Source organism: Protopterus annectens, chromosome 6.part0 (assembly GCF_019279795.1).
Source record: "Protopterus annectens isolate FY-2018-M chromosome 6.part0, PAN1.0, whole genome shotgun sequence".
NCBI lineage: Eukaryota > Metazoa > Chordata > Ceratodontiformes > Protopteridae > Protopterus > Protopterus annectens.
The window spans coordinates 414,276,281-414,303,945 of NC_056737.1; the positions used below are offsets into that span (position 1 = coordinate 414,276,281).

At 39.2% G+C, this 27,665-nt stretch overlaps 2 protein-coding genes across 2 annotated transcripts in view; one reads left to right on the forward strand and one right to left on the reverse strand.

Annotated features, from left to right (window-relative positions):
- The window catches only part of RYR3 (ryanodine receptor 3), a 3,250,282-nt gene extending 3,235,588 nt beyond the window's left edge, over nucleotides 1-14,694 (forward strand). Inside the window, exons 103-104 of the mRNA XM_044074157.1 lie at nucleotides 8,191-8,242; nucleotides 13,376-14,694. Of these exons, the coding sequence (XP_043930092.1) occupies nucleotides 8,191-8,242; nucleotides 13,376-13,471 (148 nt within the window). The 3' untranslated portion in view covers nucleotides 13,472-14,694. The remainder of the gene's footprint in view (nucleotides 1-8,190; nucleotides 8,243-13,375) is intronic.
- Nucleotides 14,695-14,697: 3 nt separating this feature from the next.
- Nucleotides 14,698-27,665, reverse strand: part of AVEN (apoptosis and caspase activation inhibitor) — a 174,042-nt gene continuing 161,074 nt past the window's right edge. The window contains exon 4 of the mRNA XM_044074156.1: nucleotides 14,698-15,170. Coding sequence (XP_043930091.1) covers nucleotides 15,046-15,170 — 125 coding nt within the window. The 3' untranslated portion in view covers nucleotides 14,698-15,045. The remainder of the gene's footprint in view (nucleotides 15,171-27,665) is intronic.

The following is a 27,665-nucleotide window of genomic DNA, read 5'->3' on the forward strand; positions in this document are numbered from 1 at the left end:
TTTAAAAAGCCATACGGTTGTACTCCATGACGCCTGTGGATTTTAGTATAATGTTTGCTCCAGAACACATTTTTGTTTTGTTCTATTGATTCATTTATTTTTGGTGCTTGACTTAAGCAAATTCTATTTCATCACAGATGTCAGTGGCATGCAGTAATCCAAAAAACAGAAAAGATCAGACACATATAGGTATATGTGAATACCACCTTCAAGACCTGCTACAGCTTTCTTATTGCAAGTACTACGAGTAGCAACCTCCAGTTTCCACTAGATGGTATCAAGACATGTGACCCTACCCCAATCCAAAACAGGCATGCCAGTATGCCTTACCACAATTCTAGCCCCTGACTAAACCCTTTTTCATCTGACTGCTAATCAGACTGAGGAAGTAATGGCTTGACACCACAAATCTGGTGAAATGAGCTGGTATTTCTGACTACTGTGTTTGTAATTTGAGATATCACTTGCAGTTTTCTTTTTCAGATATAAAAGATTTTGCAGTATTTTTGGCATTCAAATTCTTCAAAATGGGAACAAATGAATCTTTGTATTCGTGTGTCTCTAGTCACTGTAACAGGAAACCCTGAAACCTGTGTTTGCAGTTTATTTGCTTCATCAAACATTAACACCTTCTCATCTGAGAAAAAGGGATGCCACAGATTTTTAGATACTTTGTAATTTATACATTTCAACATGGGCAGCTGGGAATGAGCTCTGCAATCCATTGCTTTTGTTCTCTGTAAAATACACAGGCGGTGGTGAACTGCAATAAGACACATTTTAAGTACATTATAAAAACTGGCTCGATCTATCTATATATGTATGTATATTATTGAAGTTATTTAGTGGCAATACTCTGAAAATATTGCTATAAGTCAAGATATGCATGAAGAAGAAAGACATGACCATTAAAGATAAGAAGTCTAGAGGAAATCAAATGTGTAATATCACAGCAGATATTCTCTAGGTGAAATCCTGGATAAAGTCTGGAACAACAACATGGAAACTCTGTAAGAAATCAAGAATGAGTAAACTGGAAAGAGTACAACAGAAATATACCAAGGGTATCCATGGATGTGATAATTTAAGTTATTATGACTAAAATATCTGAACTTGTACAGTGTTTCTTACAGATATCTTAGAGGAGATCTTATTCAGGTTTATAGGGAATTTAGTGACAACTACCTCTGGGAATGTTTGGGGTTAACAAAAAGTACTAGAGAATCATCAGACAACCTATGTAGGAGATTCTATAGGAATGAGAAGTGTATTAATTGGTTGTCTGACAGAGTAGTTGATGCATGGAACAGACTACCAAATTACATTAAAGCAAGTACTAGTTTAGATATTTTTAAGAATAGCCTGGACATTTATTACGGAAACAAGTGTTTTGTTTTGGTATATTGGCAAGCTAGAAGGGCATTAATGCCAGTGTTTGAAATATTTGTATGTATGTATATAAAGTACGCGCCAGGAGCAAGGAGGACAGGAAACGTGGGCAGTGAAAGTCTCAATGGTCAACAGTTGGCAGCATGGGCAATGATTGAAAATTAAGCTAATATACTTGTCTCATACCCATAAGGGCTTGGTGCAGTCATTTCTCATCCAGAAGTTTTTTTTTTCCTGTAATTTTCCAAAGCACTCATACTGTCAGTTAAATATTCAGTTATCTGACTTGACCACTTCATTATACACTAGAAGAAAATTAACTGCACACAGAAGGACTGATGGCAAAATAGCCCTGCTTGATCAGTGGCAGTTCAACATTTCCAGCCTCCCATTTTTTTGTTTCTTTGTTTTGTTTTTTTGACTTTTTAACACATTGATCATATGGTCTCGACCATATGAAGTTCGTCATTTTAAGAAGTCTATTTTCTGAACTAGATCCATCTAGAGCTACAGTTACTTCCTCAAAGGCTTAAAATGCACTCCCTACTAAAAGCACAGTTAAGATTTCACTGGATGATTATAATGGAGAGTTAAACATAGAATTAAGGAATGGTCTAAAAGTCACAAACTTGACACAAAATCAATGGATGATTAGAAATGTTGAGCATAATGTTTAGAATAAGGAAATTTGAATTAGTTTGCTATTTTTTGCATAATCAGAAGGTACATTTGGAACTACAAGTAGACCATGTCATTCTGACATTATCATCACAATTCTTTTGAACAGAAAAAGTATAGTATGGTTCAGCTCAGATAGCATTCCTGATACAAGAAAATCATTGTGAACACACTATTTGAAATATGAGCTGTCATGAGGATCAGGGTCCCATAGACCCTGTGCAAATATCTTGGGTGCCAATCTACCTTCTCCAGCTAGTGCTCAGGACCTGTTCCCCTAATGAATAGTTTAGGGCTGTGCCAGGCTGATTTGGAACAAGCTGGGTACTGTATAAGTATTTATCACAGAGACCTGAATGGATATGAACTCAGGACCGTGCCTTGGTTTCTGTGTAATTCAGATTCTCAGGCAAGAACACTTGGGCACTAGAGTAAATGCATTTTTTATCTGGTATGGAGTTGAAAAAGGTTCAAGAGCAACATCATCACCCCCTTTTGCCCATTTTCTACATGGGGTCAGGGTGTCATGTCACTTGTAACCATTTCTCCTTGTTCAATTCTACTCTTCTACCTTCTTCAACACTCATGCTGGACTGTTGCTGGTCTTCTCTCATGCAATCTATCCATCTCTTTGCTGGGCACCCTCATTTCCTCTTGTCTTCTTCCTGTCGGTCCCAAATAATTTTCACCAGATTGTCTTCTGCTTTCCTGCACATGTGCCCAAACAACAGTAATCTGTTCTCTTTGACCTTTTCTACAATAGGAGCTACTTTGACTTCTGCACTTATATCCTCAACTACTCCTCCCAGACACTGTAACTTGTTCCACTATTTTCCATTCTCTCTTAGTTGTTCAGCTTCTTCTAATACCACCTATTTGTTGCCATTACAACTGTCTTATCTGTACTCAGTTTCATCCCATGAGTCTTTAGTTTTGCATTCCATTTCCCTACCCTTTGCCAAAGTTCATGCTAACAGTCTGCTTGTAATGTCACACTGTATGCATACTGCAATTTTGCCACTCTCTCCAACCTGTTTTCTAATATAGTCCATCTCCAGTATGAACAGCAGTGGGGTTTGAGCTCAACCGTGAGGCACACCCACTCCCACTGGGAAACCCTCTGTGAGACCAAACACATTTTGCACTTAAGTCATCGGGTCCTTGTAAATATCTTGCACTAACTACCAATGTTTCTGGGACCTTGGACCACCAGAGTACTGATGAAATCAGCTTTCTTGAGACACTGTCATATATTTCTCCAAGTCTAGTAATACCCAGTTGGACTCTTTCCTCAACTCTAGCTTCTCCTCAAGTATCTGTCTGTCTCACTACAAACATTAGGTCAGTTGTGCTGTATCATGGTCCGAGTCCAAACCCATCTTACTTTCTACAACTTTGCATATTTGTTTATCGGTCACCCTCTCCAGAATGTTCATGCAGTGTGACAGGAGTCTGATACCCTTATACTGCCCATCGCTCTGAATATCACCTTAGTTCTTGAACACTGACACTAGTATGCTTATTCTCCAGTCATCTGGGATAGGTCCTTCTCTCCATACTGCTAGGAGTACCCTCAGGAGCTTTCTCTCCCCTGGTCTCCCAACATCTTGATCTTATCTGCAGTGACCTCATCTAAGGCTGCTGTTTTCCCTGACTTCCTTTTCCTTAATGCTGTTCTTACTTTATCTATGGTGGGCTTCTCCTCTTTTTGAATTGTAGGCTGTGTCTGGGGTAGTACAGCTTCTGCTGTTTTTTTTTCTCAGTCAGAAGCTGGTGAAAGTACTCCTTCCATATGCCTTTAATTTCCTATGGGCTGGTGAGCAGGTTGTTACTGGCATCCCTTGTGAAGGGGCATCTGACTATCTTCTTTATCTTTCTATCTTTGCTTTGCAACCTGATAAGAGTTTCTTTGCACCATTTATAGAGCTTCTTCAACTTTCCAGATGTTGGAAGAGTGCCTCTAATGCCTTGTTCTTTGCTATTGCAACTCCTCTCTTAGTCTCTTTATTAACCAATCAGTATTCCTTCCTACCCTGGTCTGTCTTTTCTTCCTCTCTCCTACATTTTCCTGTACTCCTTTTTTTGATGACTTCCTGGACTTCTGCAGTCCACCACCAGCTTTCCTTATGCACCTTATTTCCATACCTGGCTGAGCTACATATCTGTTCTGTAGCCCTTACACATGCTGTTTTGAGGCACTGCCATTCTTCTTCTTCAACTCTACCTATTTCCTCTTCTACGTGAGGTGCTAGAGCCCTGAGTAATCCCTTGAACTGTTGTACTTTCTCTCCAGTCAACTTACATACCTTCATCCTGGTTCTTGTTGACTTTACAGCCTTCTCTGACTACTGCTTGCAGCTGATTGTTGCAACTAGTGGTTTGTGCTGTGGGCTGACTGTTCCACTGAGAATGACTTTGCAATTGCTGATTCTAGTGTCCTTTCCTTACTAGGAGGAAGCCTACCTGAGTTGCATACTCTTCACTCTTGTATGTGACCTTGTGACTCTAGCTCTGACTGAAAAATGTGTTGGCTACCATCAAGCCATTTGCCAGACAGAAGTCTAGATTCCTTCTTTATTCATGTTGCCTGACCCATGCAGTCCTCATATCTTGTTCTGTCCATCCTGATGTGTGTATTCAGGTTCCAACACCAATTCCTTTTTTGTGCAACTGTTGTCTGAATGCACGCTTTTCCTCACTATCACAACCCTGCTGTGGGGCATAGGTTGAGATTATGAATACTGCCATATCATTATACTGGAGTCTGATTATCATGAATCTATCCCTAATTCTGATGTCATCCCTCACTTTCTTCTGAAGCTTCTCCTTCACCACAATTCCCACATCATTTCTAGCTCTCCTCCTCCTGAGCAGTAGACTATGGATCCCACAGACAAGCAACTTTGCTGCACTGCCCTTCCACCTGTCTTCTGGATACATAGGATGTCCTGCTTCTTCCTTACCATCATGTCATTCACTTCCAAGTCTCATCCTGTCAGTGAACCCACTTCTTAGTTGTTTAGCAGGTTGATTGTTTTTTACATGCAGCATTCACTCAACAAGAGTTATCTTAGGTAACTCAGGCAGGGCAACTGGACACCGACCAGCCAATAGCTTATTGACCCAGGGCTGCTTGGCTTTATGACAGGCACACACTAGCCAATAGGAGCACATACACCCCCTCCCACCATTAGCATGGGTCCCTTGCATAGGTCGGATCTTCAACCCACTTATCACTGGCAAATACCTATGCCCATTTGGTGACATTAGTCAAAATGACTGGATCACCTAGACCCATATTTTTACATCGAGTGGCTAGCCCTGCCACGGTGCACGTGTGATCCATGTTCTCCTATCTTGAGGATACTGTGCACCACAGAAGATGTCCAAAGCAGTTAGTCTATACAACTCTTCCTCCAATAAGGCACCATCTAGAGTCTGTGTTGCTGCCAACAGTTCCATTCTTTAGGTGAGTTTGAGATGGGAACACTCTCCATGTTTTTTTTTTTTTTTTTTCAGAAGTGGGAGAAACCACAGAGAGACACAAGGAGAACATGGAAACTCCAAACCGGCACTGGTCGGAAAGTCAGGATTGAACCTTGTACTTTGCAGGCAAAGACCTTAATCATCATGTCAACTGGTTCAGACTAACTCTTTTAAAATATATCCTTGGAGTAGGAGTGAACTCCTGATTCCTGACAGCCCATGGTGTTTTTTTAACACTGCTGATGGTGAGGAAATTGCAAGAATTTTTGCAGACAAGATAAGGTACTTCCTTCCCCAAGATACGCCTGTTGAGCATGTGTGGTTATCAGAGACTGGTAACTAGGACTCTTGCTGGCGGAGTTTATTAATTGGTTACGACAAATGTATGAATACTATTTTGACTATATGTTTGATCAGAAGTGCACTGGATCCTGGGGCTACAAGGCTGATAAGAGCATACCTCCTTCACCAGGTTCTGTTATTCTCCTGAATAATTCAATCCTCTTTGAGAAATGGGGTGTTTCCATATTTATTAAAAGTAGCTTTAACCACCCCCAGTCATTAAGTAGCTTTCTCTGAATTGGTGCTTGTTGCAAAACTCCTATAGTGTCCCTAACTTTCCACTTATTGGAAAGGTTACTGAGAAAGTGGTGTGTGTGTAGCTGTAGTCTCTTATGATGCCTTGCGGATTGTAAGGTCCTTGTCGTTTGAATTTAGATCTAGGCACAGTACTAAGTCTGTGATAGATTGATTAGTGACCTGATTGGCTAGAGATCAATATCTGAAGTCCTGGTTCTTCTTGATCTCTTGACAGTGGCTAATAGTGTCTGAGGACACACTGTGGGTTATCTACTACAGTCCTTGAAAGATATGCTTCCTACCTTTCTGGATGTACTCAGTATGGGATGGCTATTCTTAATTCTTCAGGTTCCTACATGGTAAATTATGGTCCATCAGGACTTGTTTTTTTCACTGTGTATATGTTGTAGTAAGATCTTTGAATGGAAGGGCATTTATTATTAATCATATGCTGACATTCACCTATTCCTCTCTTTTTATCTGGAGAGTATGCCTGGTTTTCCATCTCACTGCTTTGATTCCAACCTTTAGTTAATGACTTGTCAGCTGAAGTTCAATCCAGCCAAGAGACTGAGGCAGGGCTGGTGCATGCCATTGTTCACTTGACAAATATTCATCTGTTCTCTCCATCAATTACTTATGGAGGGAATCAGCTGAAATGTGGTTCTTGCATTCAAGATCTGGGTATTTTTCTTGAAGAGTCTGACACTGAAGGATGACCAAGCCATTGTCAAGACATCTTATTTCCACCTGAAGAATATAGTCTAGATCAAACACTTTACTTGGGGTGGTGATAAATGTGGTGGTTTTGTTCTGGTTAGATTACTGCAACATTCATTACCCTGGGCAGCCAAACAGTGATATGGCCGACTTGCAACTGGTGTAGAATTCCGCTGCTAGGCTTTTGAATGGAAGTTCAAAAATAAACTGTATTATGCCCATGCTTGCATGAACTATGCCGGCTGCCAGTTGCAGCCTGAGGTGTATGTAGAATGTTTATCCTCTTTCCCTGCAACATCTGGATTATGCTTATTTGAAAGACATGGTGATATGGCAAGACCTTATGTCACTACAAGACTGCGCAAATTGTCAGGTGAGGGGCTGCTAGTTGTTTCAAGGGCCAAGCTTGACAGTTCTGTCTGGATGTCATATTCAGTTGAAGTTCTTACTCAGAGTCTGCCTATAATGGCACATTGTCTGCATACAGCAACTTTGTTGATCTGTCACCTCACACCTGTTTGCTAATGTAGTCCATCACCAGTAGGAACAGCAGTGGGCTCAGAGCTGAACTCTGGTGCACACCCACTCTCAGTGGGAACTCCTCTGTAAGACTAAACACTGTTCGTACTCGAGTCACTGGGTCCTTGTACATAGCATGCACTAATTCTGCCAATGTTTCTGGGACTTTGGACCACTGCAGGACTGCCCAAATCAGCTTTCTTGAGACCTTGGCATGCTTTCCCCAAGTGTAGGAATGCTCATTTGGATGCTTTCCTCATCCCAAACTTCTTCTCAAGTATCTGTCTCACTGCAAACATTGGGTCAGTTGTGCTACATCCTGATCTGAATCCAAACTGTTCATTTCCCACCTTATGTTCCACAACTCTGCATATTAATTTATCGGTCACCGTCTGTAGTACTTGGGGTGGTGATAAATATAGTGGCTTTGTTCTTTACCTTGGCCTGCCAAACAGTGATTTGGCCCATCTCTGTGGATCTCATACTCTTATATCTTGTCCAGTCCTCCGGAACCAGCTACCTTCCCTAATTCTATTATTTGGGGCAGAGTCCTAATTTAAGAGGCCTTTGAGATGCCACCTTTTTAAGAAAGTATATTGTCAACCTGCCAGAGTATGTTTTCCAAATTTAAATTTACAGGGTAATTAAAAAAAAAATAAGATCTATAGACTGCAATGATATAAATTACAGTAGTGATGGTTTCAATACTCATTGTTATTTTTAAAATTTAATAAGAAAAACTTACATATATTTGTAAGAATATGTGTATGTGCTAATTCCTCAATACTCTGCTATAATATGTTATTTTGTTTACTGTAGGTTCTTCCTGATGTATCTAATTAACAAGGATGAAACAGAGCATACAGGCCAGGTAAGTAACAAGGTTAAGATGTAACAGAAGTGTGTGTGTGTGTGTGTGTGTGTGTGTGTGTTTCTATTATATTCATTTAACTAAACAAATACACCAGGCACAAGCCCCTTTTCAGAACCAACCTGCAAGTACTCCTTAATAAAACACTTGTTCAGAGTCATATAGTAGAAAAACAGATGTAATCAAGTCCTGGACTATAGGATGAAGCTCATCAGCAGCTCATAGCCTGAATTCTGTGAGCTAAACTACCAAACAATATATAGATACATGTGTGCTTACATCTCAGCTGCCCAGATTTTTGCCTATTCATCATAAAATTTTTGGTTATCTGGCAAATCACTGAGGACTGAAGTCAATGACAGACATTTGAGTTTCAGACTTTATATTCTTCAGAAAATGCTTGCTAACACAAAACATGTTATTCTAGCAACTTTCTGTTTATAAGAGCAATATTTAAAAGCTATCCCTATTTTTTGGGCCTTTGCCCCCCCCCCCCAACATTATAGGTTCATAGGTGTGTACTAGGCTAATGGCCCTGGAGCCTTTACAAGCCTAGCACATAAGATTATCCTGGCATTGTGCCACCCGACCTTAGTTCCCAGTGCCTCTGTCGAGTGAAGCCATTGGAGTGATCTCTGGGGTGAATTTTCTATTCCCAATCCACTCATCAAGATTTCTCTTGAAGAGGGCCAGTGAGGTGCTCTGCTTGACATGTATGGGAAAGTCTATTCCATAGCATGGACAGTTTCTGAGTTATGAACCTGTCCCCCCAGCATGTTCTGTTGATTGTGGTAATGAGGTTGAGGTCTCTGGAGCATGTGGTGCGGAGGGATTGGGATTTCTTTAGATGTAGCATTTCTAACAGAGCTGACATGGCTTTGTAAGTCTAGCAGAGATCGCCTCTAAGTAGGCGATATGAGACAGGGAATAGTTGGAGTTTTTTGAGTCTATCCATATAGGACAAATGTTTAAGGCCTAGGATCCTCTTTGTGAGGTACTTTTGTGGTCTCTCCTGTTGTTGCAGGTATTTAGTGAGGTACATGCCAACTGGGGCATTATTTTAGATTTTGCCCAGATTTCTTGCAATAAGAAGTTAAGAGAGATGCAGTGTGTTGATATATACAGAGACAGTAATAAAACAGTACACATGGGTAAAACTGCCTTCTATATAAACAGACTACAGAAAGAAATTACTCACAACTCCGTCTAAAGTGTAAGGCAGGAAATTCTTGCAAGTTATTCTGAGGCAGGAAATTCTTGCAAGTTATTCTGAGGGTTATATGAAAAGTATCTACAAAGCATATAGAAGAAGCTGAACTTCCAGAAACAGCATACATTTTAGAAGGAAAAAGTCTCACTTCACGATTTAACTTCCTGCCAGTACAGTCTTCATTACCATTGATATGAATCATTCATTCTCAACCCTGGTGCAGACAATTACACAGATCAGCTGCAAGGTGAGGTATACAGCTTACTCTCTGCCATTTTAGTTGTAAACCTCTCTCTCCCCCACCACATCACTCTACATTTTTTTTTAATTTCTTCTAGTTTTGGTATGTCTCCATACAAACCTTACAATGTGAACATTTAATAAACATCTAACATGGTAAAATTTTAGCAGAAATGGATGAACTAGGTATGCTGTTAACATTCTTTTTGCTATAAACAATATAGAAATATATGGCCACATACTTCTACCTTTCAAGATGTGACTAAACTTAAATGTTCAAACTTCAATGTACAGGGTATGTATGATGACTAATTAGGCCCATATAAGACATGCCTAAGAGTGCTAATGTCTGTCAGAATCGATCTTCACTCAAACAGGTAAACATCTCTCCAAGAAAATATAACTATCAATAAAATTATAGATTTATAACCTTGATAATTTACTTACAAGAAGTTCTACTGCCACAAATCAGTTAGAGTATCCAAGAAGATGGGAATGGAAGTAAGGAATAATTTGTCCACTTTAGTGATCCATCAAGAGAATGGTTGGAAGAATACTTCAACAGAAACTGAAACAGTGTCTCAAAAATGAAAGTGCAAAATTAGTAGAATGCATACCTAAGTGTAGAATCCCAGGGCATGCTGTGCTCTTGAGGTGGAGATAAAGATACTAGTTCTTGGCAAAGTTTTTCCACCGACAAGGAGATAGCCACGCCAGAGATATCTATTACAGTAGAATTTCTGAAACTTGCAGTAAACACAGCCAGATCTTCTTGGAATTTGATGTAGGAACTGTCACAACCTTGCAGTGACAAATGACAGATCATCTGCATAACGTTTCTCTGACAACCACAGAACATACTTTGCCAGTGTCAAGGAAATAAACAGCTGCTCTTCTTGTGATAAGTGAATTTGTGAAATGTGCAACCATAACTAATTGTGAATATTCACGGTATGAAGGATATGTTCTCTCAACCCACACTTGCCAGCACCTGTAAAAACTACTACGAGATAATTAGACTGGCAGAGTGATAGCTCAAAGACAGTAGTCAGGAGGAAATATAGATTAGCTCTGACAAACACACAAGAGGCCTGAAATTCAGAAATCTACTCAGTGGAGGTGATGGCTACCTGGAAAGTATCTTCATGACAAAAAATCCTAAACAAGCCTGCTCAAAGAGTGAATGCAACAACATGCTCTTGCAAAGCTTTTAATCTCAAGGGAGAGGAGGAGTCATTAACTGGGATGGGAGATTAAGGACCTTTTTCAGGAACATGTTTACTAGTCTATGCAGTGAAAACAGTTTTGCCCACCATTACAACATGATACAAGATGCTGGAGACATGCACTCTGATGATGGAATAACTGAGGCTCAGATCACAAAGATGAATAAGGAAGATGGGGTTATATCTTGGTTCATATGGAAAACAGTTCTGTCCTGTCTTTGCAGGTGACCTTACTGGGAGGCTTCCTAGTAACCCTTACGATATCTGTCTTGTTAAAGTCCGTGATGGAAAAAGAACTACTGCACTTTCATGTGGAGGCAGTCATCCTGCCAGAGACACAACATCTGGACCATATCCATCCATGGAGAGACCATGATTTCAAAGTCCTGGAGTCAGGCTCTTCTGAATCGCCATAATGTGACAGGCACAAGTCCTTGTAAATGAAATTTCATCAGCAGGTGAGGAATATGAAAGAAACATACAGGAACATTTTGTGCATTCTGTAGAGAACATATCTCCCACCTACTCCTCCTCCTGTTCTCTTTGAGGGAGAAGAAATTGGTTAATAAAGCATTATCCCACATGGCAAACAGCATGATTGCTGGGGTGCATTATCTCTAGAAGACATGCAAAGCACAGTCATTCTGCAACCACATATCAAGAATGGGGCTTAAGTTGCAACTTCACTCATCCTCTAGGACATTCAATTCTTCCTGTGACATCAGACTGTTAGAAGATGCCCTAATGGGTGGGCCACTACTGCATGCACTGCTTTCCAATAGAATGGTTAGAATCACCCCTGCTTGTTCATGTATCTTACACTGCCTGGATGTCATAGTTTACAAGGAGGGTTTCATGTTTCAGGAATGCTTCCAGAACTTGCAAGGCCTAAAATACGGACTTAAACTTGTTGATGTTGATACTTTCCACCAAACAGCTCCATTATCCCGGACCACAGCAAACTTGAGATGAAGCTCCTCATCTATCCAAAGATATGTTTAAGCCAAGGACTGTTTTGGGAATGGGAGAATAAACAGGAAAGCCTGTCTCTAGGTTGTGGGCTGAAACCCCACCAATTCAGAAAGCTATAAAAAGGTATACAAAAAAGAGGTGATCTGAAATGGGCTCATGATTCTACATGCACCATCAGTGAACTAAACAAAGCCTGACCTATATATGGAAATGGACCACGGGGACTGTGAGCACTGTTACTGCCATAAATCGTAGAAGGAATGTCAAAAAATTGGCCTGAAATTTTTGGAATACAGTCCTGAAGGCCAAATCCCTAACCTGCTAGGCCCTATCTAGGGGAATGATATGGTTCTGGATTTATTTAGTTATGTTTTTGTTCATGTTATCTATGTTAACTAAGTAAAAGTCTCACAGGTCCAAAAGCGCTTTTGTATCAGAAACCAGGAGAAGATGAGATATCTGTTATATGGTTACTCCATTAAGGCATGAGAAGCACAGACTTGTACTAATTGATGGTGACCTATATCTCCATTGCCAGAGACTCCATGGTTGGGTAATCAGGCAGGAAAACACAAACAAGTTGATCTGATGAAAAGCTTCTACCACTATCTCCAGAGATTCTGAGATCAGAGAAAAGTCCCTATGGTGGCACTTTGTACTGAGTGATGCTAAGCCAGAGCACAGTTAAAGACATTTCCTCTGTGACTTTTAAATATGAGGTAGTGTTACTATTTTGTTTCAAATACAAATATATTTTAATTTAGTTGGCTTATAGTTCTAGCAGATAAAATATAAATCAAAGCATTATGATTTGTATTTTACTGCCATTACATATGCTGCCTGTGAACAAAATAAAAGTAGATCTTTTTTTTTTTTTTTTGCATCCTTTGCCCTCACTATCTGTCAGTAATAAGCTCCCTATATGTTCAATCATCCTATTCTTTCCAACTTAGCTGGATAATGGTTTACCAGGAGAAACGATCACTAATACTGCTATTAGGGTGATTGAGGTTTTCTGCTTTAGTTTTCCCATTCCTAACTGCACTCATATGTCAAGGAGTAGGAGGAGGGCATGCAATGGGGCAAAGGGTATTCCTGACAGTGTGCCCCTAAGTGCTTGCCACCCCCACCCTCCCCCCTAGAGGTAAGCAGGCTATGCCCCTTCATTTCTGCCCTTCCCTACCTAGCTCCTCCAGTGTCAGGGATGGTGGTCCAAACCCATAAACTCTTGGAGTTATCCAACATGAACTTTAACAGCACCATATCATTTTCATCAATAGTTAGGAAGGTTTAGGAATGAGGGGACAAGACAGTGGACGATGCTACAAAGAGAGCAAGTGAGTGCTACATGAAAATTCTGCATAATTAAAAATAAATTGTTCATTATCTCTTTAAATGTGAATCAAGTAGATTTAGTAAAAACAGAGGAACACTTTTTTTCACTAAACCACATGTACAATTAATTGTTTGTTGAATGTATTTCAGGAGTCGTTTGTGTGGAAAATGTACCAGGAACGCTGCTGGGATTTCTTCCCTGCTGGAGACTGCTTCAGGAAACAGTATGAAGATCAACTCAGTTAAACCATCTACAAACCAGTTCACAAGTGAACTGATAGTGCATCTAAAAGATGCATACAATTGAAACTGAAAGCACATATCTAAACTGAGCTGCAGCATTATGGCACAAACCTGGAAAGCATCAGCTTTATGAAAGAACATGTTACATTAAGAAAAGCAAAGTACTGTCTTATCTCAGAGAAGTAATTTAGGTCATTGTAAGGTTCAGACAAAATCTTTCAATTACCCTGAATCTTAAATATCTCTGGACTATTTTATATAAAATACAAAAAAAGGTGACAAAACCAACACATAATTGACTTATGATCTTCCCAGCATCCAGCACATTACTTTATATAACTGTGAACATAATTATCTTGTATCTGTTTGCAAAACTACACAAACACCTATCTGACAAAAGAGCTTGATAGGGCTGTTATAAAAACCTTTGAATTGCACAAGTAATGGAATTTACTGGGATTTGAATGCTAGTTACTTAACTGCATCACTGAAGAATGACACACCTTGAAAAATGGAAAAGGACACACTGTTGTGAGGTTAGCTTTTTTACCAGGCTTCTGCAGTCATATCTGTATTCATATGTATGTGTGTATACATATATAAAAATATGATAACAGGTTAACGTGTATGAAGTCAGTTTGAAGACTGAACTTCATTCACTGTGTTAACAGCTATAGTGAGATAACAAAAAAGTGCCTTAACATTCTTTAGAAAAGCTATGCAAAAGAAAAATGTTTTAGTACATTAGCATTACAGAATGCCTTGGTTCCCTTAAGATGCTCTCTAAATTAGAATGTTTGCAGCTTTTGTTTTACTTTGTCTTAATGTAAAAAAAAAATTAACATTAATAAGATCCAAATTCCCACAGCCACTCCAAAGCTGCTATAATTACAAACTTCGCTTTTAGTTTAATGTATTTAAATTCTTAATACTTATTTAAATATGATGGACTCAAGTGTAATATATGGACATATGTATGCAGTAAGGCTGCTAATTTCCTGCATTTTATTTTCCTTAAATATTACGTTCACTGCAATAAATGACATTCTGTGCCTCATGGTATTTAATAACTGTTCTCTTATTAATTTAGAAATGTATTTATTTCTTCCCTAAGACAGTATAAGCACAATGAAAATAAGCTGTACTGTAACTGTAAAATAGGAGTGCAATGGCCCGTTTGTCATGAGCTGCACAGTTTTAAATTAAAATAAAGGCAATTAAAACTATCAGTGTGTCAAGATTATTTATTTTGTTCAATGCTGATATAGACTACAGCTAGACATACACACTATTTAAGAAAGAAAAACTGTTTGCATGGAAACTAAACTGTTTCTAAAATGTAACAATTTCAAACACAGCCTTGCGATGCCAGTCTGTAAGTACTGCGAAGGTGTCTTGGGAGGCAAGAATACAGCAGATGCCATCATCAACATATGGTACAACAAATGTAAAAAAAAAAACAGGGTTACATTTTACAAAGGTTTGAGCCTTAATAACTCAGCTGCTGTCAACTTCTGTAAGGTGTAGTCGTGCAGCATATTACATGACGATTGTGACAAGCCCTTTGTCTCACAGGACTAAGATATCATACTGTCCAGCCAATCTTCCAGCTTTTCTTCAGCATCTTTTGTTACCGATCTGCTTGGAAGTGGTTCAGGTAATGAATTCTTTTTTCCTGAAGATGTTTCCACTTTCTCCCCCACTGAAATTAAAATAAATATAGGTTACACACAAATGAGTCCCAACATATGAAGACAGCAACAGTCTGTGTGATAAAAAGTATTTTCTTTAAAAAAAAATGAAGAAAGCTGAAGTAAATGACTTGTCAATCTAAGCTACAAAATTTACAGCACCAATGCAAGCTTTGAGATGCATGCAAACAGATTAATGGGAACAGAACACGGGGCCCAACAAAAGAAGAAATCCTATATGTACTCCATACTCCAGTTAGGCACCCACAGTTCAGCATCAGAAAAACATGGTAGCAATCTTGAATTCTTGAATAAGGCCTGAAAAAATATACTGAGTAGATGTTTACAGCTATTTACTTAGACTTTAACAACAAATATAAAAGGAAGAGGAACTAATATACCACCAATCAATTATTAAAATATCAAGTCTACCTTCTTCTTCACCCTCATGGGCAGGGACAGTGATTTACATTCTCCAAAAAAAAAAAATTCCATTTTTGTGAGACAAACCACGGGAAATATACCTGTGACTGTTAAGTATAATTTACGTTTTTAGTGTGATTTAATTACACTATGTACTACATCTACACACAGAAAACACACACATGCAAAATTAAAGTAGATTTTGTGTACAGAACAGTCACTAAAGCAAACTGACCACATTAAAATTTGTAAATATGATAAGAGGATGCAGGTTTAAGTTAATCAGTGTTCTAGTCTAAAATGTCCAATTTCATGAAAATTATACTTTCTCAATACCCAGACAGTCCATAGTTAAGATTTACTCATATTTTCCCTGGAAATATAGAAAATCAGGGTCCTTTCTCAGGAACAAACTGTTCCAGTGGTGGGTACATTCTCCACTACTACAACTTCATAAACTGACTACAATATATTACGTGGAATATGTATTTGCACCACTGATCCATTATTAAACTGAATTTGTACAGATTATTTTTTCTTATTCTGCTTCTGTAGCCAAGTCATGGCTGAAAAAGCTCTTTAGACCAGGCCACTCACCTGGATAAGAACTGAAGATTCATGTCACACTAGACAATATTGCAAATGTGCACAACAAAAACAGACAGCACTTGTAGGTTTTGGTGTTTACATTAAGTTCTGTGGTATTGGCTATACCTTCTTTACTTTAGGACTGCACAAAACAGTACAGAAACCAGACTTCTTGATTCATGTACTAGTACTCTACACATAGACAAAGTGCTATATTCTTAAAGAAATGTATATATACGTCACATCTCTTTTTTAATAGCAAAACTTTACATATTCTCATGTGTTTGAATTTGTATCTGTGTATCTGTGTGTGTGTGTAGTTTTATTCCAAACAGTCCAAAAAATGGCCTTGGTTGCAACAACATGAAGAAAGAAAAAATTCCAAATAAGCAACTAAGAAGTGCTTAAAAAAAGATAACTTTAATTTAACAAATAAAAATAAATCAGATACATCCAGTGAATCAAGCGCTTTCATCTCCAACCATTTGGAGACTTTATCAAGACAGAGCATGCCCCAACTGCCAGTATATTTATAATACAAAGTTAATTACTGAACCAATCAACATCCGGGGTTCATGAATAATTCGTGAGCAATGACTATTCCTGCAGTTTACATCTAATAATGTCAAATAACCACACATAAAATATTCATCATCCTAAATATTACCCACTATAATACATATAAATGCATAACTAAAAAGTACATTATAAAAAATCTAATAAAAACTCAACATTTCCTATATGTTGTACACCTCAAATAACTCCAATATATTATAGTATAAATGAATAAATACATGTATAAATACATAACAGATACAGTATAAAATTCACCAATGTATACATATAAGACATAAAAATAATGCATATGTTTCAACTATTAAGAATTACAAGAACATTTCTTTAAAAGCATCATCTGTCTAAAGCTTTTAATCTTAAAAAGCAAGTAATTGCAACAGATTCATTTAAGCCTGGCCATTGAGTTGCATTCATTCTCAACTGTCATAAGGCCTCACTTCTCCCCAAATATAAAGTCCAAGGTCCACCTCTTGGGTCTAGTTCAATAACTTCAATAGCAGTGAATTTAAAGTCATGTCCGGGCCATTCCATACAATGTTTTGCAAGGGCATTGGTTTCTTTTTGCAGTCTGATATCCCACAAATGCTCATAAATACGGTTTTTAAATTTCCTTTCTGTCTTTCCAATATAAAAACAAGCACATTTGGAACAGAAAGCACAACAAACCACCTTCTCAGTTTAACAGCTGCACTTTTTTTGTAAAGAGACCTTTATACCACTTATGTTAAATTTTGACCCTTCCTTAACATATTGGCAATATTTGCATGCCCCACACTTCTTCATATGGCCCCCATTCTGAAAAGGATGACTGTATGTGCTCAACAGACCTTCAGGATGTGTATTATCACATAAAGATGAACAAACAATTCAGGAAGTACTTACACTTCCGGCTAGAAGCCCGTCATTATCAGCAAAGAGTACTTCCCTTTGGTCTTACCACAGTCTCAGGGTGTTTACCAAGTGCACGGCAGTAGTGGCAGCTCACTTGAGACTGCATGGGTTCCGGGTGTTTCTGTATCTAGACGACTGGCTCATTTCTGCCCCAACCAGGAATCAATTATTGAAGGCAAGACACAATGTTCTCCAGATGTGTTTACGTCTAGGGATAATGATAAACAAGAAGAAATCCTATCTAGAACCCACTCAAAGTTTAAACTTTATAAAAGCAATTCTCAACACAAAAGAGACAATAGCCTCACTCCCCCTTCAACAGTGGAGACAATCAGGTTGCAAGTCACAAGAATAATCTGCAGCAACAAGATTTCTGCTTGGCTGGTTCTTCAGACTTGAGGATTCATGGCAGCAGCAATAACGTTAATTCCGCTGGCCAGATTTCATATGAGAATTCTGCAATGGCTGTTATTAGCACAGTGGTCTATTCTTCAACAATCAATATTGACTCAAAGATCACCAATATTTGCAAAAAAGATCTCAAATGGTGGATTCAGTCAGATCAGATACTACAAGGTCACACATTTGTTCTTCCACAGCTCAAGGCCACAGTGATCATAGATGCTTCCCAACTAGGGTGGGGGAGGGGGTATTTTCGATACAAAATAGTCCAAGCCACTTGGTCCCCCACAAAGGACAACTTGCATATCAATGTCCTAGAGATGAGAGCAGTGTTTTTAGCATTCCAGGCTTTCCAAGGTACTCTTGCCTTAGAAACTATTATGATTCAATCAGACCACATGTCAGTATTCTGGTATATCAACAAACAAGGAGAAAACAGATCCTACCCCTTGTTTTGAGAAGCTCTCAGAGTGTGGCAATGGACTATCTCATCCAATTACTTTTTCATAGCAATGTGTATTCTGGAGAAGTTCAATCTGATAGCAGACAAGCTGAGCAGGTGCATTCTTCAACCCCACGAATGGTCTCTCAATCAGAATGTGAAGGAAAGGATATTTCATCAATGGGCTCAGCTTTGTTGCGATCTTTTCACCTCTCCCCTAAACAACAAGTGCAGCAACTACTTCCCCTTGATTCCCCCAAGTGGGGAGTCACAGAGGGATGCTCTTCTTCAAAACTGGTCCCCCAGTCTCCTTTATGCCTTTCCCCCTGACTCCATTAATCCTGAAATTTCTGCAGAAAGCAGCCAGGTTGAAGAGCAAAGTAATCTTCATTGCACAATATTGACCTTGACAGATTTGGTTCCCCTTCCTCTAGCCTTGCTTGCTTCACCAACCGTGGATTCTAGATCCAACTCCAGACCTCCTATCTCACCTGATGGGAATGATTTACCCAGATATACCCAATCTCAGGCTGATGGCCTGGTTTTTCCAATTCCATTAAATGCCAGACAACCTATGATTTCCTCTTCAGTCTGACACATACTCCTGTCGGCTTATAAACCATCTATACATAAGTTGTATTCCAGTTAATGGAAAAGATTCATTCACTGGGCATCACAAAATAACACAGATCCCTTTCTCTGCTCCAACTCATGATATTCTTGATTTTTTAGCCCAACTTTTCAAAGAAGGGTCATCTTCTTCAACTAAGTCCAGTTGGCAGCAATATCCAATTTTCACATTGGTTTCCAAGGTTCTGCAGTTGATTCACAAACTTTGCAAAGCATTTTTGAGAGGGACTCTACTTTTAAAGCCCCCCATATAAAGACCCTACTCCCCCTTGGCATCTAAATTTGGTGCTGCAGGCTATTATACATGCCTCTTTCAAACCAACAGCTAAGTTGTGTCTTTCGGCTTTTCCCGGTTAGGGGTCGCCACAGCGGAACTCCGGTCCGCTAATGATTGGCAGTAGATTTTTATGTGCCGAGTTGCCAGCCCTGACGCACAACATTCAACGAAGGTACGCCCATTCATGCATGTCTCCAGACAGAAGACGCTCTAGCTAAGAATCAAATGGGACAACATCTTACTGTCAGGTGACAGCGCTACTGCAGCACCACTACCATAGTCAAACCAACAGCTAAGTGCAATCTCAAATTCCTTTCTTGAAAGACTATCTTCTTGGTAGCCATAACTTCTTCAAGAAGAATTTCGGAAATTCAAGCCTTATTTTCCAATCCACCAAATTTGATTTTTCACAAAGACAGAGAATCTCTCCGCACTAATCCATCTTTTACCAAAGATCAGAAATATCAGTCAGTCCATCAATTTAACAGCATTTTTTCCAAAATTTGAGAACAAAGGTGAATACACTTATTAATGTTCACAGACAATTACATTTTTACCTTCACAGAACTAGATATCAGGAAATCTGATCAATTATTTGTTTCCTTCTCAGATGTTAAATTATGTAAACCAGTCACCAATGTAACCTTATCCAGATGGCTTACCAGTTGCATTTCTTTCATTTTGATTGTTTGTGTAAGAGCTCATTCTAGTAGAGTAATGGCAACTTCATCTGTTTTGCAGTCAAGAGCCTCTGTGGATAACATTTTTGCAGCAGCAACTTAGGCCACCCCTACAACCTTTGTTACTCATTACAAATTGTATCTGGTCTCCAGGGGCACAGCATCATTCAGTTCAATCGTGCTGAGGAACATTGAGTCCATCCAGGATCTAAGGTAGCTGGGGACTCTGTCCCATACGTTGAGGATAGAAGGAAAATTGACATCATCAGATAAAGAAGTTATGTACTCACCATAAAGTTCCATCTGTGTTGTCCATGTTCATCCTTCCTCAACTCCCCACCTACCAGCCCCCTACCTTTGAACTCCTAGATGAGACAGTATTCTTAGGTGGACACTTACCTTGTACTGAGCGCCAGATATAGTCACTCTGGATCCTTCTCATATTTTCTTTTACTTCTATTAGCAAACAAGATCTGAAGTAATTAAGAATGATGCATTATGGGTAAGGGAGAAGCTTAAGAGGTTTTTGGTTACCACAAACTATTGTAACAGTCAGGTTGGATCAGATCTGCACCCATAGGTTGAGGAAGAATGAAAATGGGCAACACAGATGGAATGTTAAGGTGACTTCCTTCTTTGAACAGCTGTCTCACTGCAGTTTGAACAACATACAACCTTGGTTTCTCTCACTTCTTAAAACTGGAAATCTGCTGAATTCTCACCTTATTTCCTTCATTCAAATCAGAAAGAACTTGTTATTGTGCAATGATTGCTTGCTTTGACTAATTCAGTCTCTGTTTAACGTAATTTTGAGTAGTCAGAAACGTAGTAGTATCCTTTTCTGCAGAGTAAGGGTATAGAGCCTTGACTATGGCCCATGTAACTGGGGTTCAGTTAGTGGTTATGACCCTGGATGAATAGAGAGAGGCATGAAGGGGTGGAGCCCACTCAAATCTTACAGGGAGATTGGAATATGCATGCCGTACACACACTCGATGGCAGAGAACCAATGGAGGTGACAGGAGTCATGTGGGCATGCTGTTTGCCTGGGGGTGAGGGCTTTGGTTGTTTTGCACGCTGAGATGTGGACCATACACAGTCCTATCTCCATACAGACTATGTAGACAAGCTGTAGAGGACTTAGGGCTTAATCAAACCTTGCCTCTAGCAAGATAAACTCCACAGAGATGCAGGTATAAGTTTCTTCTCATCTTGTAGGCCCATGTGTGTATCCACAATTCTCCATCTCCAACAACTTTACATATTTTCCTGTTTTGTTTGACTGCTTCTATAATCTGTTATCTTCCAAATACATGATTATTTTCTATTTAAACAGCAACTCACCCTCATTCAGGTCAGACCTAACAAGTTCATCATTGGTAATTGCACAGCATTTCTTAAAGATGCCAGTGACACTAACAACTCTGGCTGTTCTTTAAGCTCTGGCAAAGCTTGTTTTCTTTTTTTTTGTACTAATACATGTATTCACAGCTTTGCAAGTAAAACAACATTTGTTTCACATTTTAACTGAATTCTGATATTGTTATCATGAAATAAAAGCAGAGACCTGTAGTACAGTCTCTGTAGTTTCATTTTGCTTTCACTTCTGGTTACTTACTGTACAGCTTGGAAATAGTAAGTGCAGTAAAGCACAGAACTACAGCAAATGGATTCCTTGTTGCAGCGTATTGCAGCATCCTGCAACACAGAAGACTAGTACAGGTTTCTACTTCCTGGAGTTTTGCCTAAAGAGTTTTTGCCAAATTCTGAACCCCAGTAATTTAAAATATGTGGTATTCATTGGCACAAAAACTTATTCTTCTGTGACCATTCTACCAACTTTGGCTGAAACTGTGAAATGTCTCTTGACTGGGAAGTACATCTACAATGCTCAACATTAACACAGTCTCACTGGCACTAGGGGTTATCTGCCAAGGTAACCTAGTTCTGGCCAACTTTTAAAAGCGGAGACTCACCTCGCTCCCTCTTCCTGTGACAGCTTTGACAGCTAATTGGCTGAGCATATCCTAAGAGGGAAGCGTTCAGCTGTCACAAGAAGTAAGTGTTCAGTCTTCTTCTGCCATCCAAAGAACAAAATCCTCTGACTCTTCATCGGATCTAGTGCCGATATTTCCAGCTTACTGCTCAAATAAGTCCCATTTGGAGACCCCTTCCTTTCATCTTATTATTATATTTATTATTCATTTTCAAATTTTATGTTTTTTATATATTTATTTTAATATGTTATTTCTGTCAGAGTTGACAGTCATTCCTATGTAAACTTCTACTTGTAGCAGTGTTTATTTGGTTTCTGTCTTTGCCAAATGCTTGTTTTTACGGTTTCTGTGGAAACTTTCTGTGTTTCTATAAGAATTGCAGTGTGTGAGGGTGTATGCTGTTATTTAGTAGGATATGTTTCATGCAGTCATAACTTAACTGTTGTTACTCTGCTTTATTTTCATCTTTTGACAGGAAATATTGCAGAACTTGGATTTTTTTTTCACCATTTATACATTATTTACTATATGTATGACTCTGATGTATGTGTTTTTAACACTGGATAGCAGTTTTACAGAGAATTAAGTTACTTGAATGTACTATGAGATTTTCCTCTCTGGTGAGAAAATATAATTTAAATTGCTAAGCAAAAAGATGAGCCACTCCAGCTGAAGAGTCCTTGGTTAAAATAGCACTGTAATGTATAAATATAACAAACTTCGGACTCACCACGACCAATAATAGAAAAACTGTTAAAAAATTTTATTAAACGGTAAGCGCTTTCGCGTATCTTCTGATACGCTTCCTCAGACCATGAGGAAGGTCTGAGGAAGCGTATCAGAAGATACGCGAAAGCGCTTACCGTTTAATAAAATTTTTTAACAGTTTTTCTATTATTGGTCGTGGTGAGTCCGAAGTTTGTTATATTTATAATTTAAATTGCTATTAAATGTCATTTTATGGCAGTTTCATGTGAATAATGTGTGTGGAGTTGGCTTTTAACACTGACTCGGCACGCAGGTTGCGACCTTGTATACTGCTAATTATTTAAATTCTGTAAGTTGTTAAAGAATTCTGAAACATTTCACTGTGTTTTTTTTTTATAATAGTGGTGCTTGGTAGAGTTTAAGTTGTGTGGGAAAATACTAATTACTAGAAACTTACAGTGCTTATTGCGATACTTTATCTAGTACTTCATTATTCTGGCTGTTGTTCTCTTCCTTGACTTGATGGATCCTAATTCTGTTACTCCCCTCTCCCATCAAATTCAGCTGCGCATTAAAATAAATAAATAAATACAAATATGCCTCAGACTATGGTTAGTGATTCTGTAGGGGCCACTGCTCTGCCTGTAAACCACTTACCTTTTACCTCATCTCCCTCTAGTCTACCTTCACTGCCACTACAGAACTGTGGTTAGACACATCCTCTAGTGCTGTTCCAGTGTCTAACTGGAGAACCAAACTCTAAGTGCAGGAGTAGTTTGGGTCATTCCAGCTGACTGCTAAAATAAAAAGTCCTTGGTTTCATCTAATCCAGTGTCCCCCGATAAAATGGAAAAACGGTTAGATCATCAGGGGAAAAGTATGTGCATTTCTAGAAATCTAACCTTTAGAGTTTTAAATTATCAAGGCTACATGTGAGAATTTATTTTACAGTATGCCTACATTTGGATGATTTTGCTGCATCCTTATCTGCAGAGCAAAAATGTTATATGAATGAAATTGTTTCTAATTTCACCCAAGTTTTGAAGCACGCTTTCGAAGTGTACTTGAATGTGCAGATACAGTCTGGGGAAATGCTGCTTCTTATGTTATATTAACACTGTTTACTTGATTACATAATCAGAACTTTTCTGATGATTTAAAAGCTAAAATTTTGAATGCACCTTTTAAGTTCTGAATTAGTGTTTGTGTTCTCTATTACACAGATTCTGAAACAATGGGATGACAGGGTCAAATTAATGCATAGGGTATATAGAATGTTTCATGTACCAAAGTCCTCCCCAGACAAGGTACCTTCCTTCAAGGGCCACAACAAACAAAAAGGATCCAAAAGGAAATGGCAGGAGCATAATTCTTCAAACCCGAATAAGAGGAGTTCCTTTCCAGAAAAGGCTCAACCTCTGCAAAGGAATGACTATGCAGAGTCACAGAGCACCCCCCCCCTTCTTCTCTTCCTCCTCTCTCTCAACCCTGCAGCCTAGCCACAAATAGTACCAGACAAATGAGTTCTCAGAATAATACAGAGAGAATACACTTAAAAATGGATAGAAATTTCTCCATCTTTCAGGGAAATTCCCCCACACCCACCAGACCAGACAGAGCTGTTTCCTCCAGTGCTCCATCACATGGTAGAAGCACAGGTCATAGAACCAGAGACTGCAACACACAAAGGCAAAGGATTTTACTCCAGAATCTTTTTGATACCAAAAAGGAGGACTCCTGGGGATCCATCCTAGATTTGTCCTTTTTAAACACCTTTGTGAAGGTTCTGAAATTCAAAATCCTCACATTAAAGTCCAGTTCCAGACAACTGTTGCATGCCGATTCTAGATCACAGGAATGCTTATCATCATACTCCTAGTGTTCCCAATTTCAGGAAATGTTTGAGGTTTGTTGTGTCTGGCTTTGGGCTACTGACTCCATCTTGAGTATTTACAAAGTGTCTGGTCTCAGTGGTTGCCTATTGCAGAGCCCTAGGCATCCACATTTTTCATTATTTACACTACTTGCTGATTTGTGCAGATTCTGCATCCAGGAGCTTGGATTCCTTGAACAAGAATGCATCCCTTTTTTCCCACCTGGGTTTCAAACTGCACCTTCAAAAGTCCATCCTCACACCCTCTCAACAAATTGTTTTCCTGGGGTGTTGCATAGACCCAGTAAAAAGGATGGTCTTCCTTTCAGAAGTCAAAGTTCTGACTTGTCAGAGCATTTTCCTGGATTTCTCACTTCTTCAAAATGGCCTCAGCAACAGAGTTCCCCAAATTCTAGGCCTCATAGCATCAACTGTCTCTGAAACCAAGACTCCCGTTCTTTCTTCAGACTCCAGTCCAATATGTCCAGACAGACTCCTCAGATTTTGCAGGGGGGAGCAGTGTCAATGGGAGTTCAAGTGCAAGGCGTGTATGATCCTCAGGGCACTATAAACCATATACATATAAAAGAGATGTTGACAGTGATTCATGCCTTAAAAGTTCTTCACCATTCATGGACTCAGGGTCCTGTTCTAGTGGTCAGAAACAACATTACTGTGATGAGGTAGGTGCCGGTTGGCAGTGATGGCCTGGGAGCTGGTTCTACAGCATTCTCTGACGCTTCAAGACTCACACATTTCATCAGAGCAAAATGTAGTAGCAGGCAGACTAAGATGATTCTGGACAGACCCTCATGAGTAGAAGCTCCAAGTTCAGGTCTTTCAGGACTTGATCAAGATGTGGGGAACATGACAAGTAGATCAGTTTGCCTCCTTTCAAAACAGACAACTGAAAAAATTCTATTTAAGACAACCTTGCAGCCATGCTTGGAAGACTGGTGCTCTATTGTTCTCATAATAGGGAATGCTCCTGTAATGCATTTCCACCCTTTCCAAAGATTCCTGAGGTACTTCTAGAGATTAAGAATTAATCAACAAAGATCATTGTGTTAACCTCATTACGGCCCAGGCAAAGTTGGCTCTCCCTTATAATGGAATTTGCCAAAGGCAATTACAACAAACTTCTTTACAGATTGGATCTGCTCACACAGCATAATGCCCCATCGGATAGTAATTGCAATGAACAACCTGGATGATTCTATTTGGAAACCTTTTAGGCAACTGTTCCATAAGTATGTGCAGCAGGTATTTAAGGTAGCAAGAAAAATCACAACTGGAAAATTTTATGTTTACAAATTAGAGGTTTTCCATGTGGTGCCTAACCAACAACAGAGGACCCAAAAGAGTTTCAACTACTCTGGTTCTGAAATATATGTGTGAGCTGTTTAAGAGATTGTTTGTCATATACTAACATCAAAGTGCATCTTGCAACCATCCAACTTGTTTGTCCATTAATCCCCCTTTTTTATTTCTTTGTCTGGTCAGTTTATGAAGAGAATGTTGCACATGAGAGCACCTCAAAAGCAAATTCCTCCTCCCTGGGATCTCGACTTTGTTCTTGAAAAACTGACGTTTCCTGCTATTGAACCTGCCTCTCAGGCTGACTTACAGTTCATTATTCGGAAGACTGTTTTACTTATTGCTCTGATAGTTGCAAGGTGAGCCTCTGAGCTGTAAAATCTCATGGTGAGCCAAACCTATCTGATTTTTCAGCAGGACAGGGTGTTATTACACACTAATCCATCATTCATGCCTAAAGTTGTTTCTGAATTTACCTTGAATCAAGCCATCAATCTCCCATTGTTCTATCCCAATGTAAAAAGTAAGGGAGAAAAGATCTGACATACCTTGGAGGCACTCAAGGCATCTCGGGTACTACTGTGACAGAATAGTCATTTAGGAATGTTGAACAGCTGCTTGTCTTCTACATGGGTGCTAAGAAAGGTTAACCTGTCTCTACACAAATTATTGCATGACAATTGTCCTCGGCTATTGTTTTTTGTTGCTCTCTCTTTCAGGCAAGGTTACGGCTCACTTGGCTAGGGCCTTATCCTCTTCAATGGCATATTGGAAAGGGGTGTCTCTAGAAGTATTCTAGAGGCAGCAATGTGGTCCTCTGTTTATACCTTCACAAAGCACTACCAACTGGATTATTTTCCAAGGACCAGAGCTTTGTAAGACCATTCTCCAGGGGCTCCTGGATTTTTATTCTTCCCCCTCTTAGTTAGGATAAGCTTTGAGAATCTACAAAAATGCCAATGAGGCAGCAGGAATGATGAACAGACTGCAATTGCATAATTGCATAAATTCCTCACTGTCTCAATAACAGCACCCACTGACCATCCCCCAGATTGTGCATAGTCGGGGTGGGTTTCAACCTATTTGATTTGGTTACTGTCATATTGTTTTTTTTTTTTTTATGGTGTTGTGAATGGCTGTATATTTACTCTAGCCAGGTGATTCTGGCTTCAGGTACTTTCCTATCTTTCTTCATGGAAGCAAAACAGCCTGAGCATTGACGTTCACTGACAGCTAAAACCTTCCCTATCAGGATATGCTCAGCCAATCAGCTGCTACAGGAAGAGATATGTAGTGGATTCTGAGCTTTTGAAAGCTGTCCGGTACTGGGTTACCTTGGCAGATAACCCAAAATGGCAGTGAGGAATTTGAACATCTACTGATGTTCAACAAACACACTGCTTACTGGCATTTGGGTAGTAGTGCCTTGCTACACTCTTCTGACAGTCTGTTAAAGTTCATAGTACCTCCCACTACCTGTCTGTGGGTATGATAGACCAACACCTGGCAGCACAGGGACTGCCTTACAAAGCCACAAACAGGACTTTTTTCAGTTTTCTGTTACCGTAGTAAGAGAAGGATCACTTGGAAAACTGTTTCTTACTGTAGATTTCTTCAGCTGATGAGCTCAGAAAATAAAGCCTTTAGAATTTTTATTTCCTCTCTCTGCCCTTTTCCTCTGAGTGCTTGAATACTGCATTCT